The sequence below is a fragment of the Oryza sativa genome, chromosome 7 (genome assembly GCF_034140825.1).
Source record: "Oryza sativa Japonica Group chromosome 7, ASM3414082v1".
In the NCBI taxonomy this organism is placed as follows: Eukaryota; Viridiplantae; Streptophyta; class Magnoliopsida; order Poales; family Poaceae; genus Oryza; species Oryza sativa.
This window is the reverse complement of record NC_089041.1, coordinates 8,140,548-8,151,362: the sequence shown is the minus strand read 5'-3', so window position 1 is coordinate 8,151,362 and position 10,815 is coordinate 8,140,548. Positions and strand designations below refer to the sequence as shown.

The 10,815-nt window shown below is 46.6% G+C and overlaps 2 protein-coding genes across 2 annotated transcripts; one reads left to right on the top strand and one right to left on the bottom strand.

The window, feature by feature from the left end:
* The first annotated feature begins 4,896 nt into the window (after window positions 1-4,896).
* LOC9271978 (uncharacterized) lies at window positions 4,897-6,217 on the top strand. The gene is made up of 3 exons (XM_066312142.1): window positions 4,897-5,329; window positions 5,645-5,719; window positions 5,906-6,217. The coding sequence occupies exons 1-3, from the start codon at window positions 4,975-4,977 to the stop codon at window positions 5,986-5,988; spliced, it is 513 nt and encodes a 170-aa protein (XP_066168239.1). The 5' UTR covers window positions 4,897-4,974; the 3' UTR covers window positions 5,989-6,217.
* Window positions 6,218-6,611: 394 nt separating this feature from the next.
* LOC107275639 (putative invertase inhibitor) lies at window positions 6,612-7,378 on the bottom strand. Its single transcript, XM_015790437.3, has one exon. It carries the CDS (start codon window positions 7,370-7,372, stop codon window positions 6,782-6,784), a length of 591 nt encoding a protein of 196 aa, XP_015645923.3. The 5' UTR covers window positions 7,373-7,378; the 3' UTR covers window positions 6,612-6,781.
* Window positions 7,379-10,815: the final 3,437 nt, after the last annotated feature.

Here is a 10,815-nt window from a genome sequence, read left to right as displayed (position 1 = left end):
TAATAGGACAATGAGCGGTGGGGAGGGTGAATTTGTGGATGTGGTGGGTAAGCATTCTATTGCCACCTTTTTCAGTCCCAACATGAGACTCACGTAAAGATTTGCGGTGTTAATGGAGTCGCCTACTATCATGATCTAGATAACTCTAAATCAAGATAGGTGTTGAAGATTAAACTGGCTACCAGAGCCGATTTAGAGATCAAATCAGCCTTGAGGCCAGTTTAGATCGATTTGAAGATAACCTCAGGCCCAAACAAGAAAACCCAAGAACCGATAAATCAGACTCGAAGTTGGACTCTGCCGGTCTGACTGGCCTCATGCTGACGGCTAGATTGGGCCCACACCGTCAGTCTGACCGGCCCTGTGGTAGCGGTTAGACCGACCTCATATGGCAAACCGGGTCTTCTTAAAGCTGTTTGCGTTTTCCTATTTTTTCATCTTAGGTGCTAAAGTTGGAGGTGTGATAACCCAGCTAAAGTAGGTGCTAAAGTACGCTAACAACCCAGCTAATGTAATCCAGTATGAGGTGTGATAAAGCTGTACATCCACAACGTACCTTCTATTTACTCTCAGATAACGTTGTAGCCTTGTAGGACATCGTTGCCGTAAGAGCAAGTTTAATAGTATAGCCCACTACTAAGAGTATTAGCTCTAATTCATCTATAGCTGATCTAATAGCTAATTTATAAAATAGTTAATTACTGTACTATTAATATATGGTCACACCTATCATACACACATTACGTCTTGAAGTCCGTGCTGCAGCTGGCTATAGATCTGTAGGCCACTGCTCTTCTATCTCATCTTTTATCTTATTAAAATATACTTACTGGTTAATAGTATGCTATTGTACCTGCTTAAAAAAATGAACACGACGAGCACACGAATCGATGGTAAGGTACGTATGATAAGGGGAGGGTGGCCGCCGGTTAACTAGAAGTTTCTCTCTCTTTTCTCTTTTTGACAGGTAGAATAACTAGAAGTTACTCCGACGTACTGACGACGTACGCACTACGCACGCGCACCTGGCCTTTTTCTTGGGCACATGCATGGCTCATGGCACCTACTGCCACGTGCAATGTACATATTGATCAGTACAAACTGAAATAAACATATCGTCATGGGTACACGGCTACACGCTCACCTGCCAACCAGACTGTGTGGTCCTGTGTGGATTATGAATGTGCTGCAAGTATATGCTCTTGGTTGTTCTTTGGATTATAATTCAAAGCAATTTTAAATTTTCAACTATAATTTTAGACTTGATGTCTTTTTTACTTTGCCTTTATATAGAAATCATAAATATCTATCCTCTCGAGCGATTGAATGATTGCGTACACGATATGCTACCTACTTACTACTCCTTTCTTTTAATCTACTTACTACTTCTTTCATTTAATTTTTAACATATGTAATACCGTTAACTTTTAGACACACATTTATAACTATTTATTTTATTTAAAATTTATGTTCAAATGTATAAGATATAAATCATGTTTAAAAACTTTTATGGTAAAACAACTCACAATAAACTAAATTATAGTTATGTAAATTATTTAAATAAGGTAAATAGTTAAACGTATATCTTCCTGTGCCCTTTGCATTGAAACGTTGGCATGTACTACTTCACTTCTTATCCTGTGGATAGGGTGGGGACCACGTGTTATGCATATGGCGCGTTGCCACATCACTGATGCGTGGTTTGGGCGTCCCATCCTGATCTATATACTCCAAATGTTTGGGATCAGATATTTAGATCATGTGAGTGGCGTGCTAATTTACTTGTCCAATAAGCTAGGCAGCGAGCTTAGCTAAGCTTCAATTCTAACTGATCGACTCACACAATTAAGGTCAAACGTACGTACGACCGACCCATTATCGCCGGTGGCCTGAGACGTGGTGGGTAGATCGATCGTGCATGCATGTGGACGTGTACATGCACCAAGGGATAGGGATCGAGTCACAGGACTTATCGGGATTATATGTCGGACAAAATATACGATTAAGTAAATGGGGAGGTTTGAAATCGATCGGTACAATACCGAGAGGTGGATAAAATTCTAGATTTGAAGTCTGGGTTTGAATTCAAAGCTTAATTTCATGCTGGCAGAGAATAATATAATCATTCCATCGGGATGGGACTAATCGGTCGATCTAGCTACATTTAAGGTTGAGTGAATTATATTTTGGACTATCTTTTTTTATACCACTCTTATATGTATTTCTCACAAAATGGTTTCACTTTGAACCAGGTATGTTCTAAAATGTTTTGCTTCGGAGCATGTATTTCCTCTAAAATCTTTCCTTTTGGGCTTGTAATTCTTCTTGCTCTGTCTTCCTCTCCGGCCCTTCTCTCCATATCTTCAATGAACTAGTCTAACCACATCTAACCACTCGAGTGCTTCAGTTAAAAAAAAACCACTCGAGTGCCAATATTGTTGGATTTGACGAGGCCTTGAAGTTGAAGAGTTGAATATTTGAACTACCACAGTAGCACTCAGCCTTTGCAGACCCAATAATAAATACTCCCTCTGTTCGAAATGTTTGACGCCGCTGACTTTTTAGCATATGTTTGATTGTTCGTCTTATTCAAAAAATTTAAGTAATTATTAATTCTTTTCCTATCATTTGATTCATTGTTAAATATATTTTCATGTAGGCATATAATTTTACATATTTCACAAAAGTTTTTGAATAAGACGAACGGTCAAACATGTGCTAAAAAGTCAACGGTATCAAACATTTCGAAACGGAGGGAGTATTTAATTTCTAGGAAGGAATATATATTTGATCAGGCCCAACAAACACCCAATTCCTGTTTGGGCCTTTTGTCTAGCCCATTAAACGCTTAATTTATAGCCAATAATCAAGCAGATTTAATGGATGGTTGATTGTCTATGGTTGCATTATGGAATTTTGCCAGAGTCATCTCAAAGATTTTCCAATATTGCCAAATTGTAAATGTCAAATTTAGTAAGATTTATTTTGGCTACAATCTAAACATATCCTAAGTATTATTTATGGGCAACCTAGGACAATGCGACTTGATCTGAGCTTGGGCCTAATTTGTTACCAAGATGGGTGGCTATTAACTCAGCCTAGGGTTGAAAAATTGGCTTATTGCTATTAGGAAAAAGTCCACTTTGACTCTCTTAATTGTACGCCGAATCTAATTCGTATCGCACAACCAGAAAACCGGATAGAACGACTCCCCGAACTATTGAAACCGGTGCGATTTGACTCCCTCAGCGGTATTGGAGGGCGGTTTTACTGACGTGGCGCTGACGTGGCAGTGTTGACCCAGTCTTCGTCCCACGTGGCCTTAAGTGGCATTAGAATTTTAAAAAAAAATTATGGGACCCATCTGTCATTCACAAAAAAATATATATATTATGGGACCCACTGACATGTGGGGCCCACATGTCATCCTCTCTCTCCAACCCTTCTTCCTCTTCCCTTCCCCCCTCTCTCTCCCCTTTCTCTCCCCCTTCCCCATCTACGGCCGAGGAGGCCGGAGACGAGAGGGGCGGCGGCGGGCGGGCGAGGGCGTAGACGATGAGGAAGGTGAAGAGGAGGTTGGCGGCGACACCCGCGGAGACGACGAGGAGGCGGTCGGGGACGGGGCTGTTGCGGAGGAGGTCCGGGTTGTCGGGCGCGAAGTCGGAGTCCGGGTCGTCATCGGGGAGGTGGCGGCAAGGAAGTGGCCTGACTCGTGACGAGGACGATGGTGGTGAGGGCGGAGGCGACAGACTGGACGCTGGCGAGGAGGTCGGACGGGGCGGCGGAGATGGAGATGGGCCTGGAGGAGGAGGAGGGGTGGCGGTGACGGTGGAGGGGGAGGTGTTGCCCGCGCCGCTCGCCGCCGTATCCGCTTCCCCGACATGTCGTCCCCACCGCCGCAGCGGCCGGCAGCTACGGCTGCGCCCCCCCTCCCCCGGCGCGCGACATCCCCGCCTGCGCCGGCCACCGCCGCCTCCCCCCAGCCGCTCCCTCGTGCCTTCCTCGCCGCCACGGCCTCCTCACCCCACCGCGCCCCCGCATCCCAGACATGTCGTCCCCATCGCCGATGCGGCTGGCAGCTACGGCCGCGCCCCCCTCCCCTCCTCCGGCACGCGACATCCCCGCCCACGCCGGCCGCCGCCGCCTGCCCCCAGCCGCTCCCTCGTGCCTTCCTCGCCGCTGCGGCCTCCTCGCCCCACCGCGCCCCCACGTCCTCGACGCCGGCACCACCACCCCCACCCTTCACCGGTACTACCGTCCGATGGGGAAGAGAAAAAGGGAGAGAAAAGATAAAGAAGGGAGAGAGAGAGGGAGGAGGAAGAAGGGTTGGAGAGAAAGGATGACATGTGGCCCCCCACATGTCAATGGATCCCACAATATATTGTGTGTGTGAATGACATATGGGTCCCACATTTTTTTTAATTCTAATGCCACTTAAGCGCCACGTGGGACGAAGACCGGGTCAACACCGCCACGTCAGCGCCACGTCAGCAAAACCGCCCTCCAATACCGCTGAGGGAGTCAAATTGCACCGGTTTCAATAGTTCGGGGAGTCGTTCTATCCGGTTTTCTGGTTGAGGGGTACGAATTAGATTCGGCGTACAATTAAGGGAGTCAAAGTGGACCTTTTCCTTGCTATTATATAGGGGTTGGATAGATGATGCAGGGCCTAAGATAGAAGGCCCATTGGGTCAAAACTACATCAATTCAATTTAATTCAATTCGCTTGTCAAGAACAATTTGATTTGCCAAGAACAACATGGCTTCCTGTCCCATTTTAATTTAATTCAATTCGCTTGTCAAGAGACCAGTAGACGTACTGGTAGCAAAAATTGAGTACATCCATGTTTGCATGGACACCTGTATACTTGTATCGCTCGTAAGACGATGGGGTTTCTTCTCCCTTACAAATAGCACTAGAATTTCCATTGATCGTCAATCTCGTCTGCGCGTGCCAACACACACACGTACGCCATGGCGGTGCCAAGGCTAGCCGTCTTCTTCCTCCTCGCCCTCCTCGCCGTCATGTCGCCCGCCGCGGCGTCGGCGTCGGCGGCGGCGGCGCCGGAGACGTGCGTGCGGACGATGCAGCGGATGCTGTCGTGCCTGGACTTCATCGAGCACCGCACCGACGCGGTGCCGCGGCCGTGCTGCGCGCAGCTGAACGCCACCGTCGCCAAGCAGCCGTGCTGCCTGATGCACGTCCTGCACGGCGACGTGGCGCGGCTCGTCGGCCCGGGGTTCGACACCGCGCGCGCCATGGTCAACGTCACCGCCGCCTGCCTCGGCGACGCCTCCGTCCTCATGTCCATCGCCCGCTCTTGCGCCGGTAATTAACTAATAATCAATTAATCGTGCTTAATCCTGTCTTGATCTCCACTGATCTGATTAAAAGGCGCGAATATTAGGAAAACCTAATATTAAATAATTAGAAGATTTATCGTGCTTAATCTCCACTGATAAAAAAGCGCGAATATTAGGAAAGAACCTATTTGGAAGGAAGAAACTAATATTAAATAATTAGAAAGGGTGAGGCTTCAAACTCGGATCATCTAGCTCACTACCTTATAAAGTTAGCCGGAAGATCCCTGGACGTTTATGAAGATCTCCATTGATTAATTAATATATTTATTTTTTTTTTCAGGCAAGCCGCTGCCGCCACTTACGCCGGAATATCCGTTTACCACCGGAGTGCCGCCGGCGCCTCCGCAGACATCCGGTGAGCAATTTAATTTCTTGCGAGCTTTTGATCGTTAAAATGTAGATTGAACTGGATTTTCATGTTATTTTTGTTGGAGTAGATTGGTTTGTGATGAAATTTAAAAAAGGTTTGGAGAAAATAACGGTGATTTAATTTACGTTTTGAACTTAATTTAATTAATCCGAATGGTATTCGTGCGTGCAGGAGCGACGCGGCTGGAGGGCACGTCGAACACCGCGCTGTTATTTGCACTTGGGGCGGTCGCCATCGCCATGCTACGGATTTAGGTTGCACTCCGTCTGTTCGATGCTGATCTCTAGGATTTATAGTCATATAGATGCTGATCTCCAAGGTTTATTGACAGGAAAGGCTTATCTGCTTGTTATATTTTTTAACTAGTTTACAATTCTGAAATTCTTTTGTGGAAGATAAGCTATGTTTGTTTGTAGCATTGCGAGGTTAACTACATTGAGTGTTCGCTATGGAAACACTAATTAATATACAACTTGTTTTCTTATATTGCATAGCAGAAGCACACGCACACATAACACTACGTACATGCACCCCTAGAAATTCTTTTGTGGAAGATAAGTTATGTTTGTTTGTAGCATTGCGAGGTTAACTACATTGAGTGTTCGCTATGGAAACACTAATTAATGTACAACTTGTTTTCTTATATTGCAAAGCAGAAGCACACGCACATACAACACTACGTACATGCACCCCTAGTGAGTCCTTAACATACGCTCTGTAGATGAAGGCTAGCGACACATCTCTGATCTCTTAGCGAAGTTAAGACTTCACTGTACCCGCCAGGCTACATGACCTTTCGTACTTCATTCATATCTTGGGCAGACGTCACGAGTTATTAGATTTAGGATCATCTAGTGTGCGCCTCATACTGCGACGAACTTTATTTCTTGTAAGAAACACAACCAGAAATTTTTAAAACTACAAATTTTTTACATTGAAACTTTTAAGCTGAGATTCGAACTCTTCAACGTGAAATTTTACCTTCAATAATCTCACGAAATCCATATATATAGTGTGGTTAATCACTCGCGAGCTAAGCGTGCCAGATCACATCACGTCGGCCTCGTCGGCGGCAGGATGTCGGAGGCCAACCCGACCACGACGTCGAGCTCGATCTCGGTCCACGGCGTCCAGCGGCGACCCCTGTCCGCCGGCGGCCTCGAACGCGACGTCGCAGCGCTCCGGCGCGCCAGTCACCTCCGCCAGCAGCGTCTGCGCCTCGCGCATCTCCCTCGCCCCGGCCCCGCCGCGCGAGCGCGACACGACGTCCCTCGCGGCGCGCCCGAGCCGGCGCACGGCGGCGGCGTACTCCGCGGCGCAGGCGGCCAGGCCGTCCCGCCGCGCGGGCGCCGTCTCGCCGCGCTGCAGCCTGGCGATCTTGGCGCCCGTGGCCACGGCGGTCGCGCGGGCGATCCTGGCCGCGATGGCGGCGAGCCCGCGCTCGTCATCGGTGGCGCTCGCCCTGTCCGCCCGCAGCGTCCTGATGCAGTAGTCGTAGCTGGGCCGGTCGCCGGCGGCGTAGAGCTCGCACTTGTCCTGCAGCAGCGTGGAGGAGGACGGCTTGGCCATGGCCATGCACGCGGCGTGCGGGACGAGCAGGAGGAAGAAGACAGCGGAGAGAGTTTGGTGATCGGCCATGACAGACAATTCACAAGTTCTCATTTGATCAACCGATTATAAGAGATGCGGATTTTGCATTGATGGTAAAAACCCGTTAGTTAGGAGGCAATTAATTCGATTGGAACGTCGGTGCAACGTATGATTAATAACCACAAGCGTTAATGTTTCATTTGCTACTACTCCCTCCATCTACTTTTGATAGTCATATTTAATCTTGGCACATAGACCAAGGATAAGTAATTTTACTTATCATCCATTTAAATATGCTACTAGTCATTCCTCGTAAACAAGTGATTCATTAATATTTACATTTCTAAATGCCCATGTAGCCAATCATGTGTAGAAGAATGAAGAGTCATGCATTAAATCTAAGAAAGTCATTAAGATGATAAGTTGTTGGATTGAAATATGCCTATCAAAAATAAAATTTTCAGATTTGGAAATATAACTATCAAAAGTAGATGGAGGGAGTACGTTAGTACACATCATGATGAGCTAGCTAGCAAGCAAAAAACCTCGAAATGTGCGGTTTCCATGGAGGCAGCCCAAGAGATGCCGGTTGTTAAGCGGTGTGCACACTGCACACGCTTGTAGTAGAGACTTATGGACGGTCGCTACGGCTTACGACAACACCGCTGCCCCCTGTCAAGCTCATCAAAGTTATTTTCTGTAGTTCAGTCTCCCTTTCGGCCTTTCCTGTCGAAATCAAGAAAGCCTATATCTATATCCTATGCACGATGTTTGCTTTAGGCGATAGTACCAGGATTCTATTCCATATATACATATTTGAAATTCATCTTTAATAAATTGTACTCCCCGCATCCTATAAGATAAAGCATTGTCAAACTTGACACAGTCTTCAAAACTAATATTTAACTTAAAATTTCTCATATATTATAAGGTTTATTGCAACAAAATTATAATCATCTTAAAGTAAATTTAAATGTCAATCCAATAATATTAATTTTAATAAATAAAATTTAATTTATATTATAATAATTATTCGTCAAATGTTTTTAAAGTTGAATCCTGTAATATGTGCACGTCTTATATTATGAGATAGAGGGAGTATTTGTTTAAAAAAGGGCAAGATATTATTGATAATCACTCTAGTCATAAATATTTATCATTTAAGATAGAGTAAATTTCAGAAAACTATCAGTTTGCTGCAACATTAGCGACATGTTTCAGTTTGCTGCAACAATAGTGTGGGAAATTATTACAAAACTGCAACTTTTACGTTATATGTTGTTACAGTTGTCACCTATATGTACTGTAGCAGCATATAACGTAAAAGTTGCAGCTTTGTGATAATTTCCCACGCTATTGTTGCAGCAATCTGAAACATGTCGCTAATGTTGCAGCAAACTGATAGTTTTGTCACTAAAGTTGCAGTTTTTTGAAATTTATTCTTTAAGATAAGGTAGCTGTAGTTAGTACATTCACGCGGACATGCGTATTACTTTGTATAGAAAACAGGTGGAACAAAGTTTAGATTAAAAGCAAGATGTTCTCATTTTTCAATTGAATGTTCTTTGACTATTTTTTTAAGAAACATCGTGAAACTTTATTGGTAGCACCGAGTCCTCGCTTTAGTTGGTTCATATGCTTGCAATTTGTTATAAGCTTGCTTATGATTTGCTAAAACTGTTGTAAGTTGTAACTATGTATAGTATTATATAGTATAGTCGTAGTATACCAATGTAATTACACTACAACAATAGCGTAACTACACTGTAACCTATATAAGTTACAAAGTTGCATATATTTTATAGTTGTATACATGTTATGAAAAAGTACAAATTACCCCTCTAAACTATTGCAGTTGACCGAATTACCCCTAAACCCGAAAACCAGACATTCCTCACCCTGAACTTTTAATACCGAACGAATTACCCCCTTACCCAATCCAGAGCAGTTTTGTCCTACGTGGTGTACGCGTGGAAATCCAGTCAACATTTTATTTTTTAAAAATAGTGGGACCCACATGTCATACCCCCTCTTTCCCTCTTCCTCTATCTCTCTCTCGGGCGCAAAGCAGGCACAGCGGCGCGGGAATGGGAGGTGGGCGGCGGCGTGCCGGGATGGGCGGGAGCGAACGGGTGGAGGCGGTGTCAATTGCGGCGGGTACGACGAGGAGGAGGAGGCCATGGTGGCGGTGTAGTGGCCCGTGGCTATGCAGGGGCTCGAGCACAACAAGGGGATGGCACACGGCAGCGCGGTGGCTTGAGGAGGAGCAGGAGGCGATGGCCTCTGCACGCGGTGGCACGGGGCCCTCGGACCATGCGGTGACGGCGCCGCACGGTAGAAGCTCAAAGACGACGACGCTCTCAGGCAAGCGATGGCGCTAACCGTCTCATGCCGCCGCCTGCTCGGGCACAGCCAAGCCACCGTCGAGTTGCTGCTCGTTGCCCACCGTGCATTCCCGCGCGCCGGCGCCCACCTCCCGTCCACACGCTGCACCGTGCGTGCCACTGTGCACGTGGAGGGATGGGTGGCGGCCGTGAGGCGAGGGGGCGGAGGCCGCGGCGGCGATGGCGAAGGGGGACGGCGAGGGGGTAGAGGAGAAGGACGCCTCCCACGTCCACTCCCGCTGGCCGCTCTAGAGGATGAAGGCCTCCACATCCACGCGCCGGCGTCGCTCCCGAGGATCAGGCGTGGTGGATCCTCGCGCCGCCCTCACTCCTGCTGCTGCTGTTACGCCTACGTCCGCTTGAGTGCCGGCCCACGCGCCGCCGCCCACCGCGCGCCACCGTCGTCTGCCACCCCCGCGCGCCACTTTCCGCCGCCTGCCCCTCTGCATCGCTGTGCACACTTGTGCCCGCTCGAGAGAGAGAGAGAGATTATGAAGAGATGAAGTGGAGGAATGATGTGTGGGTCCCACTATTTTTTTTACAAGAAAATGTTGACTGGACTGCCACGCGTACGCCACATAGGATAAAACCGCTCTGGATTGGGTTGAGGGGGTAATTAGTCCAGTATTGATAGTTCAGGGGTGAGGAATGTTTAGTTTTTAGGTGGGGGGGGGGCAGTAATTCGGTCGCCGCGATAGTTTGGGGGGTAATTCGTACTTTTTCCTATATGTTATATTAGGTAAAGTTTGGAACTCCACCTCCCCGCACGAAAACGTGGTGGTTTATTAATGTATAACTAATTAAGTATTAGTTAAAAATAACTTTAAAAATAGAGTACTAGTTACTCTTCAAACAAATTGAATAACTAGTTACTCTAAAAATAACTAATTCTCGGCATACGGGATGGCCGATAACATCGTACGTTTAATTAGGCAGAAATTCTAATGATCAAACCAAATTGAATTTAACCGGCTGTCGTATAGACAGCCCCTTTATTTAAAAAGGGTAAATTGAAGTGAAATACACAGAAGTCCCAAATGCAAGCGCACAAGGCCGGCCGTTATCTTAGGCACGATATAATAATTAAGGCAAAAAAAAGCCCCGCGC

Excerpts from the sequence above, each read along its gene's own strand:
- LOC107275639 (XM_015790437.3), bottom strand. The coding sequence starts at position 7,372 with ATGGCCGATCACCAAACTCTCTCCGCTGTCTTCTTCCTCCTGCTCGTC.
- LOC9271978 (XM_066312142.1), top strand. The coding sequence starts at position 4,975 with ATGGCGGTGCCAAGGCTAGCCGTCTTCTTCCTCCTCGCCCTCCTCGCC. Across the intron at positions 5,330-5,644 it reads CATCGCCCGCTCTTGCGCCG|GCAAGCCGCTGCCGCCACTT; the intron begins GTAATTAACTAA and ends TTTTTTTTTCAG. Across the intron at positions 5,720-5,905 it reads GGCGCCTCCGCAGACATCCG|GAGCGACGCGGCTGGAGGGC; the intron begins GTGAGCAATTTA and ends TCGTGCGTGCAG.